We start from the raw sequence: 22,829 nt of genomic DNA on the forward strand, positions 1-22,829 counted from the left end.
CAATTAATTTTTCTGACAATTTTTTATATTTTCTATGAAAGTAATGTTAAAACTTTTCTAATATGATTTATTAACAATTGCCGTAAATGCATTCATTAATATGACCCATAATTTTTTGCATCTTGTCTAAGCCTTATTTCAAATAATCTAATTTTTAACTTTTTATAAATAAGCTAATTTTTAATTATTTGTTTTTATATTAAGCAAATAAGCTATTGGAAATAAATTATTTCCAAACAACACTTAGGTGGGTTTTTCATTTATGAGCGTTATCCAGGAGATAATTTTTTTTTTTTAATGTAAAAAAAAAAAAAAAAAAGAAGAAGAAGAAAAAACTCCTACAAGCCAATCCCAAATAAACACTAAGAATTCTCTCTCAATTTACAAATAGCTAGAGCTCCAAATATTTCACTGAGAGCCTACCCAAAGTCAACCTGTAATTGGTAAATGATTCAAAATCCTACAAGAAGTAGAATATGTGGTACTTAATTAAAATAGGAAAACTAAAATGGAACAGAACACCTAACAAACTTTGGGAAATGAAGCAAATTCAAATAGGATACTGCGCTAGTGAAGGAGAATAGAAACGGGTCCAATTTGTATTGCAAAAACTAATAAACAAGTGGTTCGGTAAACGAGTGACGAAATGCGGTTAAGGTTGGTTGGATTTTTATTTTGGGCAATTGATTAGCTTTATTGGAGTTGCCAATATATATATTGGTGATAATTTACTAATTACTATTAGACATGGCAAAACGGGTCAGAATTTTCTGACCCGACCCGACCCGACCCGAAAAATACCCGACCCGAACCCGATTTTTTTTGACCCGAAGCAAAAACGGGTTGACCCGTGACCCGACCCGTGTTTTGTGCGGGTCAACCCGACCCGACCCGCGACCCGACCCGACCCGCGACCCGACCCGACCCGAACCCGAACCATTTTTTTAAAACTTTTTTTTTTTGGTAAAAAAAATAGTGAAATTAAGACAATATTGGTTTAATTGTTTATTGTGAGTTTTAAGGGAAAAATTGATACATTTACATAACTGCATGCAAATTAATTGAAAAATAAATGGTTGAGCATTCTGTAATGAGTAAAGATTTTTAGATATCAAATAACAAAGTACATGCCAAGATAATCTAGTTACAGTAAAGTTAAAAACATATTTAAAATTGTAGATATGTGTGAGACACATTCACGAGTGTGAAAATAGTAAAGCCAAAGTATCAAATTAGCATAAATTATGAATGCTTAGATCTATTTTTTAACAATTTATGTTCAAAATAAACGGCTTTTCAAAATAAATTATGATATTTCCTAAAGTGTGTGCTGCTTAACAATGATATGATCTTCATAAAAGAGACTAGGTATAAATAAGTAAGCAATCAAACTTTAATGTATATCTCAAATTGAAATAGAGTGTCAACCACAATTGATAATAGATTATAAAATTAATTTTTAAAATTGTAACTTTCTTATATGTTTTTATTCTTTATCAAATGAGTTATCAAATAAGTCATTTGTAATTTTTTTTTTTTTGGAATGTTGATATTGTGTAAAAATAAAACTTGTATATTTGTTTTACTTATCTTTGTGTTGTTTTGTTTTAGATAGCAATGTTAGGATTTGTATAATTTTAAAATTATTGAATAAATGTTAATAAGTTTAACTGAGTTTATTCTTGATATAAGTAGTGAATGCAAAATAATGCATTTTACATCAAGTAATATGTTGCATAACTATCCAAATGGCAAATACATATTTTTTTCTTTATAAAAAAAAAAAAAATAAAAAAAAAATAAAAAATAAAAAATTTCATGTGAAAAATACGGGTCAACCCGACCCAACCCGACCCGACCCGCAACCCGATTGACCCGAACCCGATTTCAACCCGCTTAAAATGACCCGTTTTTGACCCGTGACCCGTTTGACCCGTGACCCGATTGACCCGACCCGAACTCGACCCGACCCGCCCGTTTTGCCATGTCTAATTACTATTAGGGAGGAGTGGAATCCTAGTGTTTTGGAAATATTAGAAGTTGTAAGCCAATTACTTAAATATCTAGTTTAAGAGATATTTATTTATTGAAATTAAAATTTATAAGGACATGATTTAAAACCGAAGTTTTATACCTTCCAATTCTAATATGTCACATCATCTATTATCTATCACATATTACAGAGTATGTATAACTACAATTAGAGTCTATTTGGGAACATTTTATTTAGTTGAAACTGAAAACTTTTTACTAAAAATACTGTAGATAAAGTTAAAATAGTAAAGTGAGGCTCATGAATAGTAGCAAAAATAAATTAAATAGTAAAATAGATTACATTTTTAAGCCAATACTGAGTGCACACTTATTCAATTCTAATATATCACATCCTTACCAAATTCAGACTCTTATTTATTCGTTTTTGCTACTTCCCAATGTAATGCAATCTACTTGATTCTTCCTTACTTAATGCAACCTACCATGCATTAATATATTCTATAAATAAATACAATTTAAATTGAAAATAACCCAATTCCTTATAAAGAAGTGAATCTACTTTATTATAAAATGAGTAATGTTACTGTCACAAATTATTTTACAACATTTTTACAAACTATTGATATGAAAAATTCTTATTAGTTATAATTTGGATCCATCACTAACATCCTATTTTTACTTACCAATAATTATTTAGAAAATGCTAAAATCACATTAGTAATTTGTAAAAATATTGTAAATAATTTGTGTCTATAGCAATAATCTTATAAAATTCGAACTTTACCCAAAGGACATTTGTCAACCGCAATTTTTTATTTAAAAGAAAAAAACTTATTGTATGAAAAAGATATTCGTTATATTTTACCTTAATGTGACAGATTGTGATTGATTTTCTGTCACCATCAAGAGTTAACTCATAATTTTTTTTCTTCTATTGTTTACAATCTATCGCAACAAGAAAATTGTGTAAAGTTGTTAGATAATGATAGAATTAGGGTTTGTTTAGTAATGTTGTTATAATAACGTTGTTTATATTTTTTGAAAATAAGTATAAATGAAAAAATTATAATATTATTTAAAAATTTAAAACAGTTGTTTAGGTGCATGTGCCTAACAACCGTTAATCTTCTAGATAAGAGAGCTAAAGAAGAGAAGAGGAGTGATTAGAATGAGCCACTTTTTGAAAGCCCAAAAAGGGCCGTAGACGACTCCAATATCCGAAAGAGTTTTGAGTTTGGCTGGGTATTAACAACTTTCTATATTTTTTTCAGTAATGTGTCGGACTCATCATGACTCTATCAAATCCAGTTAACCCGTCAAATCCACCCAGATTCAAATCCGCAATCTCTTTCTCTCAAATAGAAGATAAAATCCCAACCCTACCCCTAAAAAAAAACCAAAACCTCATCCCTATCCTCCCTTATATACATATACCCATCACATCACACACATTTATTTATTAAATTTTACATTAACTAAACTTTATTTTGACTTGGTTGGCTCACTCTCTCACAGAGAGAGAAAGAGAAAAACTCAGAGAGAGAGAGAGAGAGAGAGTTAGAGAGAGAAAGATAGAGAGAGATATGGAGAGCGGAGGAGGAGGAGGAACAGGAGGAGTAGGAGTAGGAGCAGCAGCAGCAGCACACTATAATCCACGCACAGTGGAAGAGGTTTTTAGGGATTTCAAGGGTCGTAGAGCTGCTTTGATCAAAGCTCTCACTACTGGTTTCTCTCTCTCTCTAACTTTTTTTTTTTTTTCTTGCGTGTTTCTTTTACGTTACTACTGTTGTTTTGAGCGTTACGGCATGTCGTTTTCGCTGTTACGAGAATGCGCTTCTTCGCTCTCTTTTAGGTTTTCTTTGTTGCTGTTGTTGTGAATTACGAAATAGGAAGCGGTTTTTCTTTGTTTGAATTTATTTTTTGTTTTAGTTTTTATTTTTTTATTTTTTATAAATTAATTAATTTTTTTCTAAGAATTTAGTTTGAATTTTGTGTTGTTGATTTTTTTTTTTTTGGCTTGGTTTTGGTTTAGTGCTTTGTTTGTTTACGGAGAAATTGAGAGAAAAACGATTTTAACTGTGCAATTGTTTAATTTGTAGAAGAAAACTGAAGAACAATAGACACGAGAAAGGCTGTTTTTGAATAATTTTTTTTTATATATAATTTTGTTGTCTTGGCATTGGGAGAATTGTGTATAGGTTTTGAGGATTGAATAAGCTGTGTTTGGTTAGTGAGAAAGCTGAGGAGAATGAAAATTTTTGTGTTTTGTTTGATGTTGTTGTGTAAGTTTGAAGGTTAAAAAAGAAAAGAAAGGAAAAGAGAGGTCTGCGTAACTACGCGCAGAATTTGAATTTTCGGGATTTAAGTGAGAGCAGAATGAGTTACTTTCATTAATGTACATTGTCACAACAGCAAAACAGGTCATGAATTTGAATTTGAATTTGCGTTAGAAATGTGTATTTCATCTATATATGTGTTTTTTTTTTCTTGTTCAATTGGCGGTTATATGGTTTGTTAAGAAAATTCGGGGGAAAACAGTTAGTTTGTGAATTTAAATACTTTTAGAAAATTGAGGTAGAAAATGTCGTTTAGTTATTTGTAATGAATGTGGAAGAGGGGTCGTAAATGATTTTTTATGATCCGTTGGGTCTCTTAAACTCACGACCTTTTCCTCCACTGAAGAGGAAGTGCCAGTTGGGCAAGAGCTCATTGTCGTTTTCTTATTTATTACTTTTTGTTACTTTTGGAAAATTCTTTGGATATTTTATTGTTTGAAGTTAGGGCTTTTTTTGGAAAGCATTTGTATTGAGTATTGACTATTTATGTGTTTTTTGTTTTGTTGTTGCAGATGTTGAAGATTTCTATCAGCAGTGTGATCCGGGTGAGGAGCTATTTCTTTCTTCATCTTGAATTACTTATTAAATGAATGAAAGTTTTTAGATATGAATCCACACCCCCTTTCTTGCATATATTTGCAATGTATACACTGTTCCTTTGTTGATTGAGTTATAAGATGGTGTGTTCTTATCTTTGGCATGCAATAAGGGGCCGGTAAATGATTTTGATTCTCACTATGTTTGTCTGTGTGACTGAAGACCTAAAAAAAGTTAATTTGCTAAGAAGTTCTATCAATGTGTTAATTGCGTTTTGTCTTATAATTTTTTGTTTTGTTATAGCCTTTACATTATAAGTACACATTTATGAAAAAAGTTAATTCATCATTAGATGATTACAAAAAACTAAAAAAAAAAAAAAAGTGATTCTTGGAAGTCAAAAAGGTAATTGCTATTTATAAGACCACATGCACGAGGCCAATCACACATGGTTCTAATCATCTTTAAAATTGCAACTATTGTGTTCCTTCCACAATGTCCACGATAAAGATGAAGGGACAAGGTTCCAAATTTTTAATGATTGCTTCCCAAACCAATTCTTCCTGAACAAGAGATCAACCACCTGCTTAGGTAACACCCATGGAATCCCAAACAATTGAAAAGTCTAACTCCCCAAAGCATAAGCAGCATAACAATGCATTAGAAGGGCTACTTTGAGGTGAAAATTAAAAAGACCTCATTTAATTTAAATATCTAATAGAAAACCCTTGTTGTTACGTAAAATTTTGTGCTATATTTGGGATTTTGTGTAGTACCCTATCATTGATATGATGTGGTCACTCAAAATTTTATTTGCCATTAGATCTTCTTGTACCTTTATAGTTTCATGTTCATAGAACTTGTCATTTTCTGTGGACATAATTCTTAAAATAGCTTGGTGTTTCCAATTTTAACAACAGTTATTGTTTTTGTTTTTGCCTTTTTTTTTTTTTGCAATAATTAGTCATTAATTAATACGAAGTAATGGTTTTAAATTTTGTGCTTTGTATCCCCATATATTTATTTTTTTCTTTTTGATTTTTATTTCTGATTCATAGCTATTCTATTGTGTTCTGTTCCATGGTCTTTATGCACTATTTTGTTCTTACAGAAAAGGAGAATCTGTGTTTGTATGGCTTTCCTAGTGAGCAATGGGAAGTCAATTTACCTGCTGAAGAGGTGCCTCCAGAGCTTCCAGAGCCTGCATTGGGAATTAACTTTGCAAGAGATGGCATGCAAGATAAGGACTGGTTATCTTTAGTTGCTGTCCATAGTGATGCATGGCTGATTGCTGTTGCCTTCTATTTTGGTTCCAGATTTGGATTTGATAGGGCTGACAGGTAAACTTACGGACTTTTCTGAATTTTCTACCTTCCTTTACTGATTTGGAATACTCTTTCTAGCAATTTATTGATTGTAGATATTGTCATGTTAAGTACTTTGCTTCCTTTTAGTGATTTGATATTAAAGTGTAGGTTGTTCCTTACTTGCAGCATGATTGTAACTTTAGGCAAGTCAGCCTGATTGGGTGACTCAGTGGTTAAGGAAGAGAAATTTGCATTTAGGCACCATAAAATTTGGCTTATGTTGGAAATCATGCTCTTGTATTGGTTCAATTGAGGTTATTATTGATTGTTTTTGGATAATAGTATTTTTTACCCTCTGTGATGCAAACTAAATGACTGACCACTTTATTTGTTTTTTCATAATTTTTGGGTTTTAAAACCAGATTTGGACCCCTTATTAGATTGAATAATCTTTGGTCATGTAGCATACATTGACCAGTTTTGTTGTATGTCCAATGGTTAATGTTGAAGTTTCACTCTTAGTTGCAAGTGCTTAATAGAAGGGTTTCAACTTCTCATGTGTTGTATCAAGTACCATGGAAATGTACATGCTCAGTTGACTTGTACCATATGTAATGCTTCATCATGTAGTGTAATATATTTTGTGCTTGATGCCCAATAAATAACACTCTATTTACAATATTAAGACTCACTTTTATGCACTTTGAGATGTGATGTCAGGTAACTATCTTAACCATTAGCTGAATGAAAGGCACTGATATTTTACTTTTAACTGGGTGCAGTTGGGTTTCTAGAAATGGATAAACCCAGTTGTATTCTTACAGTTGTTGAAGCATGAAGTATGAAACCATTGTTTAGATGTTTACCATGGGCTTGTAATCTTTGATTTATTATGTGGCTGATTTTCCATGAGATGCTATTCCGTTGTCTTATTACTCATGATGCAGGAAGCGGCTCTTTAATATGATAAATGAACTTCCAACAATTTTTGAAATTGTGTCTGGTACTGCAAAGAAACAATCAAAGGAGAAGTCATCTGTCTCAAATCACAGTGGCAACAAGTCCAAGTCGAATTCTAAAGTGGTAAAAGGATTTCCTGTATATAATGCTTTTATTTGGTGAAGAAAATTACAATACATATGTGGGCAGTGGCCATTAAGTCGGTCTGGCCTTTTTGAGGGAAGCTCAACTGAACTGTGTTTTCCTCAGTGGGAAGTCTTAACTTGTTACCAAGTTCTGTTTTTTTGTTTAACAATTATAATTTTGGTAAAATGTAACATCAAGGAGAATGTTTGGTCCAATAATTCAGTATTGATAAACCAAGTTGCTTTTTGTCACTTTAAAATTAGAATTTCCTACAAACTGGCATTTTAGCTTTAGTGTAGTTGATTAGAAAAGAAGTCTCTTTGTTTTCTTTCCAGTGAAGACAAGAAAACCTGATTTGGGTTTGGTCCTAGTTGCCACGACTTCATACTTAATAATAATATGGCATCTTAGGACTGTGGCAACATTACCACAAATCACAGCTTGAAGTGAGAACATAGCATTGTTGGATATGAATGCTTTCAAAAGAAAAAAAAAATGTAGTACTAGGATGGATGTTGCCCCTCAGTGTCACTGGCATGTAACAGATTGACTGACTTGTTTGTGTTGTAGTGTCAGAAAATAATGGGGCTGTCATGTCTCATCTTCTGAAATTGTACATTTGGGGAGCTATTATTAACCATTTCTGGATTTCTTGACATCATTATTTTTAGATTTGTCCCTTAGTTTTAACCAGCACTTAAGAGATTCATTCACCATTGTTTTTAAAATTATTCATTTAGGGAAAGTTCATACTTTGGTTTGGGATAAAATGTTTACCTACTGGCTACAATTACACTCTCTACTGCCCCTGTTTCTCTTATCAATTGATTTATATTTGTTTTCTTATATTTTGTCGACAAAGCAGCGGGCATTAGAAGCGCCAAAATATCCAAAAGCTACTCCTACGAAGGAGGAAGATGAGGTTGTGGATGAGGAAGACGAAGATGAGCATGGCGAGACCTTGTGTGGAGCATGTGGGGAGAACTATGCATCAGATGAATTTTGGATTTGCTGTGACATCTGTGAGAAGTGGTTTCATGGGAAGTGTGTAAAGATTACCCCTGCTAGGGCAGAGCATATTAAGCAGTACAAGTGTCCATCATGCAGCAATAAGCGAGCTCGCCCTTGACATGGAGAGAGATGCGGCATATCTACCTTTGTACTCATCTCTTGGTGGACTCTGCTAACTGTTTGGTTGATTGGTATCTTTGTCTAGTTTTTAAAATTAGTGCAACTTGTGAATGTGTACTCTGGTTTAGGGACCTCAGTTTTTGGTATAATGCTGTTTAGTTGTAGTTTGGATCTTTACCCTGTTTAGCTTTTTAAATGTTACTATCTTTCTAATCCAAGAAATATCTGTCTATTTGTGGTGCTGTAAGACTTGTACTCATCCTGCTTGCTGTAAGTCTGTAACATCATTCATTAGTGTGGTTACATGCACTAATGACTGATGTTGACTTATTTAATGTATTGTTAGCTGTAATTTTTCTTAGAACAACATAGAAAATCTGATGTTCATTGATTTTTAGGGCGGTTTATAAAACCAGCACTTTGAACTGACCAACCAAAACTGATTGGATTTTCAGTTTTGGCTAGTTCTTCTTCAGTATCGGTCTGTGGTGTTTTTAATTTCTGAAAAAAAAAAAAAATCAGTTCTTTGGTTAGATCTTGGGGCCTGGGTTTCTGGTATTGAAACCAACTGATATATTACTTTTTGTGTGAATCTTAAACACATAAGTATGTATTACTCGGTGGAAGAGGCACCTTTTTTCTTGCATTAATGTTTTAGGTTTGAACATTTTTTTGGTACTTTTGTGTATATATTAAACATAAAAGAATATAGTTTGGGGGAAGTATGTTATTTTCTCTCTTAACCGAATTTCAGTTCTCTCTCAACTCTTCAGTCACAGCCCCCTTCCCTCCACACCTTAACTCTCTCTCTCTCTCTCTCTCTCTGGTCCTATTGCAAGGTAATTCGTGGCATGCATGCTCATTCCTTCCTTTGGAAGAATATTTGGGTGTCATTCATTTTGTGGGAATCTACATAAGGTAAGATTCTTAATCTAAGATGGGGTTCATATTAGGGGATTGGTATTGTATGTGTCGGTGTTCTGGGAAAACGATGAAAGACCTCTTAATACATTGTGATGTTGCTCGTCCTTTGGAGCAGTGCTCTTTGGATATTTGGGATTCATTGGGTGCTGCCTTATACTATGCCAACATTATTGTTTGGTTGGATAAATTGGTTTAGGAAGCACTCCTCAGATGTTTGGAATCTCATGCCGGCTTGTTTGATGTGGCTGGTGTGGAAGGAAAGGGATAGTCATATGTTTGAAAAAAATGAAAGACCTCTTTGGATGTTTGGGATTCATTGGGTGCTGCCTTATACTATTATGCCAACATTATTATTTGGTTGGAGAAATTGGTTTAGGAAGCACTCCCCAGATGTTTGGAACCTCGTGCTGGCTTGTTTGATTTGGCTGGTGTGGAAGGAAAGGGATAGTCGTATGTTTGAAGATGCTGAGAGATCCCTTGATCAACTGTAATCGTTGTTCATCCATACCTTGTTTGATTGGGTTTGGACAAGGGTTTTTAAACTTTGTAGTTCTATTTTTGACTTCCATAACTCATTAGGATGATCTATATAACTGTTTGTATTGTGTTCATCATTGTGAACGAAAGTATTTTCTCTTTTATCAATAGAACTTAATTCTTATTAATAGCCTTTCTCCTTTCTTCAGCACTCCATGGCCGACATGCACCTGACCTCTGCTAGAGGTAGAGAGTTTTGATGAAAAACCTTAACCAAGAGCGAAGTTTTTTGATGAAGAATTAGTGAGTTTGCTCATGGCTACAGGTTTTTAATCACAACTTTCTGACCCTTTAATGCAGTTTCAATGCTCCAAGGGTGATCTTTGGGATTTGGGTAAGCAATCTTCAGCTCTTCTGCACATGTTTTTTATTTTATTTTTTTTTTGGATTCTAGTTCTTGATTCTATTTTCTGCCCCTCAAATGTTACGCAGATGATTCATTATTATCATAATAACATATACTAAGGTTACGCTTGTATCAATGCTCATACTAAGGATATGCTCATATCAATTGATGATTCCTTAAATTGATGAATATTTAGTATTTTTCAAATCGATTAGAATTGGTCTGAAATTAGTAGAGTGTATTCCTTTCCCCTACCCCACAACCCAATTGAATTGAATTGAACCAAACTGAACTGCATTTATTCCATTTTGGTCGGCTTTGGGGTGAGTTTGAAAAACCAACTTTTTTCAGTTCAGTCCAAAATCTTCTCCCAACCACGATTAAATTGCATCAATATCAGCTCTAATTGATTTGCCTCTTTTATGTTGCTTATGCAACATCTTTGTGATTATATTTTCTTCAGGAAGAAACAAAGAGAACTGATTCGTGAGGTTCAGGATGTGACTCATTTGCGAGAATTGGAATCTGTTTTTGGAGTTTCATTCGCAAGTTATGTTATTATACTGTTTTGAAGTCACCTGTGCTAGCTTTCCTTTTAGGACTTTTTGGTCATTAAAGTGAAATACTGAGCATGCTGTAAGTGCCTATATATATTATCAAAGTTAATATTATTTATGTGGAGTATTTTGGTTTTTTCTTTCTTTGGCCTCAGATTCAATAATATGGTAATTGCACAATCTATAAAAATCTCTATTAGGAATTGTGTTCCACCGTTAAGATTCGTGGGGAATGCGAAAAAAACTAACTTGGATAGACGAATATACATATTAGTTCGGTGACCCTCTTGCAAGAATAGGTCTGAAAGGTCAGTTGATGAAGCAAACTCCGATCCTGCAATGAGCTTATTGTGATTATTATGTTTCCATAAAGAAATGCTTCATCTTTAATATCTTGAGGACTATGTCTTAAAGGGTAAGAAGTATTGAACGTGAGATCTAAGCTACTTGCGGTGATGTTTGTGCAAGAATAGGATGCAAGCCTGATCCAAAATCTTGAAGAATAAATATTTCTGTTAACTTCATGGACCAAGATGTCTTATTTGATTTTCTTTTACCCTTGGTCCGATGATATAGGAGCGTTAACGCCATTATCAATCCACGTCTATCTATACTGAGAACGAGTTGTGACTTATAAGGTGCAGCCGACGTTTGAAAATTCTACTTATACCTTCTAGATCACTTTATAGTCTTATCCAATATTCCTTCAAAAACAAAATAGTCTTATCCTATATTTAGCTACCTATTTCAAGTTCCACTTGAGTCTATATATATAAGGCGCAGCCGACGTTTTAAAATTCCACTTATACCCTCTAGATCACTTTACAGTCTTATCCAATATTCCCTAAAAAACAAAATAGTCTTATTCTATATTTAGCTACCTATTTCGAGTTCCACTTGACTCTATATATATATATATATATATATATAATTTTTATTTAATCGTTATTAGTTTGAACTTTTGTAGCAAATGATTTTTTTTCCCCCCAAGAACATAAAGCATGTGCTCGTCAAGATTTCTCATTTGCATAAAATGAAACAAGTATCTACAAGGATAGCACTCTATTTTAGAAAGTATAAATATTTCATTTGGGATGCCGTATTAATGTTGTACTCGTATACACTGTGTCATGCTATAATTTAAAAAAAAAATATTCATATCACAGTATTATACCTGTACAGGTACTCGTGTTCGTGCCTCCTAAACTCTATTATTGTCTTGAGCATAAAACAAGATGCACTTTTCAAAGCATTTGGGTTAGGTGGATCATATCTCTATTATGTCGTTTCATTTTCTGTTATTTAATATCTTCTAATTAAAAATGTAGTTGGGGGAAGTTTTGTCTTATTAAAACACATTGGTTATTAAATAGAAGGGTCGTGTTAACAGGTGCCCTTAGGGCAATTGTTAATAAACCAAATTAAGAAAGTTTTCATATCACTTTTATGTAAAATATAAAAAGTTGTCAATAAATTATTATTATTTTTAATTTTCCCATAAAACATTTCTAAAAATAAAATCATATTGTAGCCCTCCTAGCACATCATGGTGCCAAGCTTGGAGGGCTAGATTATATATATAAAAAAAAAAATAGTTTGCCCTAAGGGGGCATTTGGTTCATTGTGATGTGCCCTTGATGTGACATTAAAGTGTTTGGTTCATTTAATTTTTCTAACATTACCATAATTTAAGATTACAAAATATATTACATCACTATAATCACATCACTTTCTTAAATGGGGGTGATCTTATATTACTTATTGGTGGGGATGTAATAATTTATTGAATTCACAAAATTGCCCATACTAAAAAAAAATTATTTTACTCATGAGAATTATTAAAATATCAAAAAACCTCTAAAATAACGCAAAACCTTTAAAATAATCAAAATACCATTGGAACCACCAAAACAACTTAAATGCACAACGAATGTCCAAAATATCAAGGTTTTCAGATTCGAACCGTTCATTGAACCGTAAAAGAGAGAGGTTCAAGGTTTTTGAGATCAAACCGGGGTCGAACCGTGATGGTGTCATAATTAATTTAATAATTAATTAAAGCCTAAATATGGATATTAAATTTATAAAACTAGCAAAATTGACTAATATATCTATATATGTGATGGAAATTTAATAATTTTCAAGCATATATTTAATAATTAAATAAGAAAGTTAATAAAATAAAATAATAACCATGAAAACATTAAAATTTATGATTAATTTTTGAAGTAAAGTTGAATATCTTTGAAGGATTTTAATTATAATTTTTTTTTATTCCTTGTAAGAGATGGATAATTTAATTAAGTAGAATAAAATTGTGTTAAGTTGTTTTTTTTTTTTTTTTTTTAAAATTGCTACGGGGTTTATGGAATTAACAAAAAATCAAGTTCTTTATACTTAAAAAACCGGTTTTCATCCCGGTTATCAGTTTTCACGGTTTGACCTCCCAGTTCGGTCCGGATTTGAAAATCTTGCAAAATATCCCCAAAACCTTCAAAATGACCAAAATGCCCCCAAAACCTCAAAAATGACCACAATACCCCCCAAAAATTTTAAATGACCAAAATACTCTTGAAGCCTCAAAAATGACAAAAATACATCTAAAACCTCTAAAATGACCAAAAATACCCCAAAATATAAAAAAACAACTAAATTAACCCCAAAACCTCTAAAACGACTAAAATACCCCAACACCTCTAAAATGAGCAAAAATACTCTTGAAACTTCTAAAATGATCAAAATAATCTTAAAACTTAAAAAATGACCAAAATACCCTTGAAATCTCTAAAATGACCAAAAAAAATCTCAAAACCTTAAAAATTACTAAAATAACATTGAAACCTCTAAAATGATCAAAATACTCTTGAAACCACTAGAATGACCAAAATACCCCAAAATCTATAAAATGGCTGAAAATAATTCAAAAATTACTAAAATGGCCAAAATACCTTCGAAACTTTAAAATGATGAAAATAATCCACAAACCACTATAATAACCAAAATACCCCCGAAATCACTAGAATGGCCAAAATACCCTCGAAACCATTAAAGTGACTAAAATACCCCCAAAAAATTCAAAACAACCAAAAATACATTGAAACCTCTTAAATGACCAAAAAATACCTTGAAATCTATAAAATGATTAAAAAATACCCCAAAACGATCTTAATAACTAAACTACCTTGAAACTTTTAAACTAGCCCAAAGTACCCAAAACCTTTGAAATAAACAAAAGTTTTAGGTTATTTTGTGTCATTTAAAGCTTGTATGGATAGTCCAAAAACTGAGTGATATCAATCAGTTTTCATGATCCAGCATCAAAAACTTGTGGGTCCTACAAATGATGTAGTGTTTGGCTTGGTTTTGGATGTTTTTTTCCATCACTCAAAAACTCAAAATTTTGAGTTTAGATGATGGAAATTGAAAAAACAATTTTGGTGTTTTCAGATTATGGATGATGAGTGATAGTGGCAAAATGGTAAAAAAAATCAAATTTGTGGGACCCATTCTCCTGACTTGTCACTGTCAAGTAACAGTGTCATACCACATTTTTTTTTTTTTTTCTTTCTTCTTCTACTGAGTTCCACTGGCTTCCTCTTTTTTTTTTTTTTTTGCTTTTTCTCTACTTCTTCTTACTTTCTTCTTCATACCCACTCCACCACCAACAACATTTTTTCTTCTTCTTCTTCTTCATTCTTTCTTTCTTCATCAGACCCACTCCACCCCCAACGGGTTTTTTTTTTTTTTTTTTTTTTCCCCTGGATTTGTCTTTCTTTCTTTCTTCTTCTTTGGATTTGGGTTTTCTGTGTTTGTGGGTTTGGGTTGGCAATTTTGGATCATCGATTTGAAGATTTTGTGTTGGTGTGTTTGAGTTTTCTGTGTTTGTAGTTGTGGTTTGAAGCTTGGGCTGTGATGGAGGTGGGTTTGTGTGGTTGGTGGTGGTATTGATGATTGGATTTTTTTTTTTTTTTTTTTTTTTTTTTTTGTGGGTGTAGTTGATGGTTGGATTTTTTTTTCTTGTTTTGTGGCCATTGGTGGTGTTGACAATGGTGGATTCTGAGTTTGCCATTGATGGTGGTGATGGACTTAGGAGAATACAAAAGAGGGGAAGAGAAAATTGACGTGGGTAGCAACCATAACCCCTGTGTAGTGTCAGTGGGGTGGGTTCCACCATTTTGGCAAAAAGTGGACTTAAAAAGTTGAGATATGTGACTGAGTTTTGAAACCAAACAACAATTTTGGAGTTTTTTTTAGTGATAGTGGGGTTTGGGTTATGAGTGATGAGATTTGAGTTAGAATTATGAGTTATGAGTATTGAGTTATGAAAACTGAGTCATGTCTAAACCAAACAGGCCCTTAGTGTTTTAAGGGGCATTTTGGTCATTTTTGAGGTTCCAAAATATTTTTTGGTCATTTTATAATTTAAAGAGTATTTTGGCCATTTTAAATATTTTTGGATATTTTGGTTATCTTAGATATTTCAATGAAATTTTGGTCATTTTTGAGGTTTTAGGGTATTTTTGGTCATTTTAGAGGTTTCATGGGCATTTTTGGTCATTTTGAGGTTTTAGGGGTATTTTCTTCATTTTGTAAGAGTATTATGGTCATTTAGGTCATTTTAGAGATTTCAAGTTTATTTTGCTCATTCTAGAGGATTTGGGGGCATTTTGGTCATTTTAGTGTTTTCGGGGTGTATTTTAATCATTTAGATGTTTTGGAATCTTTTGGTTATTTTAGAGGTTTCATGCTTTTTTGCTCATTCTAGCGGTTTCAAAGGTATTTTGGTCATTTAAGAGATTTCAAGGCTATTTTGTTGATTTAAGAGATTTCGGGGTATTTTTGGTCACTTTGAGGTTTCAAGGGTATTTTGGTCATTTTAGTGATTTCGGAGGTATTTTGGTCATTTTTGAGATTTTAGAATTATTGTGATCATTTTGAGTTTTTGGGGGGTATTTTGGTCATTTTTGTTAGATTTAGGGTATTGTTGGTAATTTTAGAGGTTACATGGACATTTTGGTAATTTTTTAGATTTCATGTATTTTTTATTGAGGTTTTAAGGGTTATTTGGTCATTTTGGGTCTTTCTAGGGTATTTTTTTGGTTCAAGGTAATTTTTGGCATTTTTTGGTGTTAAGGCTATTTTGAACCAATTTTTTTTATCACAATAATAATTATTATTTTCAAGAATGTTTATAAATCAATTATATGAATGTTACATTCTTGGATTATGATTGAAATGTAATTTAATTAACCAAATACCTAATGTCACATCAAGATAATGTGATACATGAATCTAAGATTACGATGATGTAACATTACACCTTCAAGTGAACCAAACGCCCTCTAAAGGTTATCTAAAACTAGATTGAGCTTTAGGTTTCATGGGCCAGATATTGGGCTTGTTTGATAAGGTGGAACTATGGAAGCAGGTGTGACAGATACGAAATTTTCAAACAATTTTGTCCTAAAATTCTCGAAGATAAGTTCTATTTCTCTTAAGTTTCCACTTATCTTTCACCAAAGGGTTCAACAATTGAGCTAATGAGATAAATGATTTGTCATTACTGTTAGGTTACACGTGTGAGTGAAGTCCTATATTGAATAAAGATGAAAAGAATGAGTGGTTAATATAACATAATTGAGCACATACACATTGGACTTAAGCCTTTTGGATTAAAGTGTGTCTCTATATATTATATTAATTACTCAAGGAAACTCCCCAAGATGTTTATCCCGCGACAAGTGGTATTAGAGCCCATGGTGGTGTGCGGCGAAGGTGGTGAGGTGTTCATTGTCCCTATCCAGCGGGGACAGAGAAAGCCTAAACGGCCCACACACAAAGATCCTGGAGAAGGAAAAAAAAAAAAAAAACCCAATAAATGAATATTGCTAATGGTGCGAAATAATGGTGTAGTGTAAGGTTCCCATGGACATGGACGTGCGGGGTTCCCATGGATGTGCATGCGGGGTTGACACGTGGTTCCTATAGATGGCGTACGAGAGACCCATGGATGACGTGTTGATGAAGTGAAAAGCCCATTAGGCAAGGAGGAGTGAGTAGGACTTGTTCATGGCCCACAGAGAGTTCTTGAAACCCATAGAGAAGTAAACTCACACGTGAGGGAGAGATTGTTGGGTTACACGTGTGAGTGAAGTCCCACATTGAATAAAGGTGAGAAGAATAAGTGGTTAATATATCATAATTGAGCAAATACCCATTGGGTTTAGGCCTTTTGGATTAAAGTATGTCTCTATATATTATATTAATTATTCAAGAAAGCTCCCCAAGGTGGTTATCTCCCCGACAATTACCCTCCGCTTTACCTACTGACCAGAAAATTTAAATTAAAAGGAAAAATTGATTTGTCCATGCGCAAGCTGATTTTGAAAGAGTTTGGTGACAAGAAGCAATCAAAATAAAGATAAATGACAAGCATGCAAAGCTCATATGATCAAGCACAAAAAAGGGTGCATTAATGACTGATGTTGACTTATTTAATGTATTGTTAGCTGTAACTTTTCTTAGAACAACATAGAAAATCTGATGTTCATTGATTTTTAGGGCGGTTTATAAACCAGTACTTTGAACTGACCAACCAAAACTGAATGGATTTTTCAGTTTTGGCTAGTTCTTCTTCAGTATCGGTCTGTGGTGTTTTTAATTTCTGAAAAAAAAAAAGTCAGTTCTATGGTTAGATCTTGGGGCCTGGATTTCTGGTATCGAAACCAACTGATATATTACTTTTTGTATGAATCTTAAACACATAAGTATGTATTACTCAGTGGAAGAGGCACCTTTTTTCTTGCATTAATGTCTTAGGTTTAAACATTGTTTTGGTGCTTTTGTGTATATATTAAACATAAAAGAATGTAGTTTGGGGGAATTGTATGTTATTTTCTCTCTTAACTGAATTTCATCTCTCTCAACTCTTCAGTCACAGCCCCCTTCCCTCCACACCTTAACTCTCTCTCTCTCTCTCTCCTTTGGTCCTATTACAGGATTATTTGTGGCATACATGCTCATTCCTCCCCTTGGAAGAGTATTTGGGTGTCATTCATTTTGTGGGAATCTACATAAGGTAAGATTCTTACTCTAAGATGGGGTTCATATGAGGGGATTGGTGTTGTATGTGTTGGTGTTCTGGGAAAACGATGAAAGACCTCTTAATACATTGTGATGTTGCTCGTCCTTTGGAGCAGTGCTCTTTGGATATTTGGGATTCATTGGGTGCTGCCTTATACTATGCCAACATTATTGTTTGGTTGGATAAATTGGTTTAGGAAGCACCCGTCAGATGTTTGGAATCTCATGCCGGCATGTTTGATGTGGCTGGTGTGGAAGGAAAGGGATAGTTGTATGTTTGAAAAAGATGAAAGACCTCTTTGGATATTTGGGATTCATTGGGTGCTGCCTTATACTATGCCAACATTATTATTTGGTTGGAGAATTTGGTTTAGGAAGCACTCCCCAGATGTTTGGAACCTCATGCTGGCTTGTTTGATGTGGCTGGTGTGGAAGGAAAGGGATAGTCGTATGTTTGAAGATGCTGAGAGATCCCTTGATCAACTGTAATCATTGTTCATCCATACCTTGTTTGATTGGGTTTGGACAAGGGTTTTTAAACTTTGTAGTTCTATTTTTTGACTTCCATAACTCATTAGGATGATCTATATTACTGTTTGTATTGTGTTCATCATTGTGACCAAAAGTATTTTCTCTTTTATCAATAGAACTTAATTCTTATGAATAGCCTTTCTCCTTTCTTCAGCACTCCATGGCCGACATGCACCTGACCTCTGCTAGAGGTAGAGAGTTTTGATGAAAAACCTTGACCAAGAGTGAAGTTTTTTGATGAAGAATTAGTGAGTTTACTCATGGCTACAGGTTTTTAATCACAACTTTCTCACCCTTTAATGCAGTTTCAATGCTCCAAGGGTGATCTTTGGGATTTGGGTAGGCAATCTTCAGCTCTTCTTCACATGTTTTTTATTTTTTTGGATTCTAGTTCTTGTTCTTGATTCAATTTTCTGCCCCTCAAATGTTACTCAAGATGATTCATTATTACCAAATAACATATACTAAGGTTATGCTCGTGTCAATGCTCATACTAAGGATCTGCTCATATCAATTGATGATTCCTTAAATTGATGAATATTTAGTATTTTTCAAGTCGATTAGAATTGATCTGAAATTAGCAGTGTATTCCTTCCCCCCACCCCCCAACCCAATTGAATTGAATTGAACCAAACTGAACTGCCTTTATTTCCATTTCGGTCGGCTTTGGAGTGACTTCGAAAATTTGACTTTTTTCACTTCAGTCCAAAATCTTCTCCCAACCACGATTAAACTGCATCAATATCAGCTCTAACTGATTTGCATATTTTATGTTGCTTATGCAACCTGCTTTGTGATGATATTTTCTTCAGGAAAAACAGAGGCAACTGATTAGTGAGGTTCAGGACGTGACTCATTTGCGAGAATTGTAATCTGTTTTTGGAGTTTCATTTGCATGTTATTATATACTGTTTTGAAGTCACTTGTGCTAGCTTTCCCTTTAGGACTTTTTGGTCATTAAAGTGAAATACTTAGCATCCGGCCTGTAAGTGCCTATATATTATCAGAGTTAATATTATTTATGTGGAGTATTTAGGGTTTTTCTTTCTTTGGCCTCAGATTCAATAATATGGTAATTGCTCAATCTACAAAAATTTCTATTAGGAATTGTGTTCCACCGTTAAAATTCGTGGGGAATACGAAAAGTACTAACTTGGATAAACGAATATACATATTAGTTCGGTGACCCTCTTGCAAGAATAGGTCTGAAAGGTCAGTTGATGAAGCAAACTCCGATCCTGCAATGAGCTTATTGTGATTATTATGTTGCTTCGTCTTTAATATCTTGAGGACTATGTCTTAAAAGAGTGGGAAGTACTGAACGTGAGATCTAAAGCTACCTGCGTGATGTTTGTGCAAGAACAGGATGCAAGCCTGATCCAAAATCTTGAAGAATAATAAATATTTCTGTTAACTTCATGGACAATGATGTCTTAATTTGATTTTCTTTTACCCGTGGTCCAATGATATAGGAGTGTTAACACCATTATCAATCCACGTCTATCTATAATGAGAACGAGTTACGACTTATAACTAACAAAGTGCAGCCGACGTTTTAAAATTCTACTTATACCCTCTAGATCACGTTATAGTCTTATCCAATATTCCTTCAAAAACAAAATATACCCATTTCAAGTTCCACTTGAGTGTGTGTATATATATATATATATATATATATAAACGGTGCAGCCGACGTTTAAAAATTCTACTTATACCCTCTAGATCACTTTATAGTCTTATCCAATATTCCTTCAAAAACAAAATAGTCTTATTCTATATTTAGCCACCTATTTCAAGTTCTACTTGAGTCTATATATTTGTATCAATGCACTTGAGTCTATATATATATATATATATATATATAATTTTTATTTAATAGTTATTAGTTTAATCTTTTGTTGCAAATGTTTTTTGTTTTCCCCCCAAGGACTATGTGCTTGTCAAGATTTCTCATTTGCATAAAATGAAACAAGTATCTAAAAGGAGAGCACTCTACTTTAGAAAGTATGAATATTTTATTTGAGATGCCGTACTAGTGTTGTACTCGTACACACTATGTCATGCTATAATTTTTTTTTTTTTTTTTATAAATATTCATATTGTTGTATAATACCCGTAAAAGTACTTGTGTTTGTGCTTCCTAAACTCTATTATTGTCTTGAGCATAAAACAAGATGCACTTTTCAATGCATTTAGGTTAGGTGGATCATATCTCTATTATGTTGTTTCATTTTTTGTTATTTAATATCTTCTAATTTAAATATGTAGTAGCCTAGTAGGGGTAGTTTTGCCTTATTAAAAAGCATTGGTTATTAAATGGAAGAGTCATGTTAACAGATGCCTTTATTGCAATTATTAATAAACTATATTAAGAAAGTTTTGATATCATTTTTATGGAAATATAAAAAGTTGTCAGTAAAATTAATTGTTTTTTTATTTTCCCATAAAACATTCTAAAAATAGAATCATATTGTAGCCCTCCAAGCACATCATGGTGCTTAGCTTGCTTATAATCTCAGGAACATTTCATTGGGAAGAATTTGAATTCGTTTTGAAAATCTTTGAATTCCCAATTACTGTTGTGAAATGATTACATTACATAAAAAGAAGACCTCCCCCCCCCCCCCCCCCCCCCCAACAAAAAATAAAATAAAAATCCAAGTATATTCAATGTTTAGTTCCTCGAACAGTTCTCTATCAAATGAAGTTCAATACTGTGGGCTAGATTATAAAAAAGATAGTTCACCCTAACAGGTGTTTGGTTTGTCGTGATGTGCCCTTGACATGATGTACATTACCTTAATGTGACATTAAGGTGTTTGTTCATTTAAATTTTTTTTTTTTTTAAACTTTGCCATAATTTAAGTTTACAAAATATATTACATCACCATAATCACATCACCTTCTTAAATGGGGTGGTCTTACATTACTTATTAGTGGGGATGTAATAATTTATTGAATTCACAAAATTGCCAATACTAAAAAAAAAATTATTTTAATCATGAGAATTATTAAAATATCAAAAAACCTCTAAAATGACCAAAATACCATTGGAACCACCAAAACAACTTAAATGCATAACGAATGTCCAAAATATTCCAAAAACCTCCAAAATGCCCCCCCAAAACCTAAAAAATGACCACAATACCCCCAAAATTTTAAAATGACCAAAATACCCTTGAAACCTAAAAAATTACCAAAATACCCTTGAAACCTCAAAAAATGACCAAAATATCTTGAAACCTCTAAAATGACCAAAATACCCTTGAAATATCTAAAATGACCAAATACCCTTGAAACCTCAAAATGACAAAAATACCTCTGAAACCTCTAAAATGACCAAAATACCCCGAAACCTAAAAAATAACTAAATTAACTCCAAAACCTCTAAAATGACCAAAATAGCCTAACATCTCTAAAATGAGCAAAAATATTCTTGAAACCTTTAAAATTACCAAAATACCCCTGAAACCTCTAAAAATGACTAAAATACTCCTAAACCTAAAAAATGACGAAAATACTCTTAAAACCTCTAAAATGACCAAAATATCCTTAAAACCTCTAAAATGACCAAATACTCCTGAAACCTCTAAAATGACCAAAATATCCCAAAACTTAAAAATTACTAAAATAACACTGAAACCTTTAAATGACCAAATACCTCAAAATCAATAAAATGGCTAAAAATAACCCGAAAATGACTAGTGTAAGGACCTGATTTAGTCTCCTAGCCCAACAGGTTTATGGACTCGAGCCCAAAACAATAAATTTGTAAAGAATGGATTGGAAAACTGGGCTTTCGTGAACTAAATAATAGAAAGATAGGATTTGATGCTAGAAAGAGAAAGATAACAGAAGTTTGTTAAGGAATAACGTTCTCGGATTGGTCCGAGGACACTGATCCTTTATTATTTACTCTTAAAGCTTTATTACAGATTTTGTTTACAGATTTTCTCCCCCCTTCTTCATGGAGGGTCTTTCGCATTATATAGTCCTCCCCGGACCATCTTGATCTTACACTTGTTGACCATCTGAACCCTTACTTGATTACCTGTCCCATCAGACACCTTTCTTGGCTTTCTGTGAGTTGCGGTTGCCAAGGCAATACTGTTCAGGGGTCTTCTCCACATAAATGCGGCCAGAAAAGTAGCTGCAGTGCATTCAATGCGGTGGTAGCAGCTTTCCTTTAGATATTTTTTGGGGTTTTCTTCTCTCTTGTACGTTTCTGGGGTACGTCCTTATCATTGATGCATCTTGGGAGGTCGCCTTGATCATTAGGTTCGGTGTTTGACCTATTCCTAGCCAGTCCGAGGAGACACTCCCCCTCGGACAACCTTTCCGTTCCATGTTCTATTCGTAAAGTCTGACTCAAAACAATTTGTACTGCTTGCTTGTCTTCGGATTACTTACCTCCTCGGATAGGGCCCAAGGCCCAGTATGTGATCCGTGCCCTTAACCC

The 22,829-nt window shown here is 33.3% G+C and overlaps 1 protein-coding gene across 2 annotated transcripts; it reads left to right on the forward strand.

The window, feature by feature from the left end:
• The first annotated feature begins 3,486 nt into the window (after positions 1-3,486).
• LOC126724990 (PHD finger protein ALFIN-LIKE 3-like) lies at positions 3,487-8,634 on the forward strand. 2 transcript variants are annotated; one of them, XM_050429457.1, is made up of 5 exons: positions 3,487-3,720; positions 4,844-4,876; positions 5,980-6,208; positions 7,123-7,258; positions 8,124-8,634. In XM_050429457.1, the coding sequence occupies exons 1-5, from the start codon at positions 3,579-3,581 to the stop codon at positions 8,388-8,390; spliced, it is 807 nt and encodes a 268-aa protein (XP_050285414.1). In that variant the 5' UTR covers positions 3,487-3,578; the 3' UTR covers positions 8,391-8,634. The 2 variants fall into 2 exon arrangements, with proteins under 2 accessions (XP_050285414.1, XP_050285415.1); XM_050429458.1 differs by having other exon boundaries at positions 3,489-3,720; positions 8,127-8,634.
• The last annotated feature ends 14,195 nt before the right edge of the window (positions 8,635-22,829 follow it).

Source organism: Quercus robur, chromosome 5 (genome assembly GCF_932294415.1).
Source record: "Quercus robur chromosome 5, dhQueRobu3.1, whole genome shotgun sequence".
Classification (NCBI taxonomy): Eukaryota; Viridiplantae; Streptophyta; class Magnoliopsida; order Fagales; family Fagaceae; genus Quercus; species Quercus robur.

What these genes read in the sequence shown, in the direction of transcription:
- LOC126724990 (XM_050429457.1), top strand. Translation starts at nt 3,579, where the DNA reads ATGGAGAGCGGAGGAGGAGGAGGAACAGGAGGAGTAGGAGTAGGAGCA. An exon ending in CTATCAGCAGTGTGATCCGG is followed by an intron (nt 4,877 to 5,979) that starts GTGAGGAGCTAT and finishes TTGTTCTTACAG; the next exon opens with AAAAGGAGAATCTGTGTTTG. An exon ending in GGATTTGATAGGGCTGACAG is followed by an intron (nt 6,209 to 7,122) that starts GTAAACTTACGG and finishes CTCATGATGCAG; the next exon opens with GAAGCGGCTCTTTAATATGA.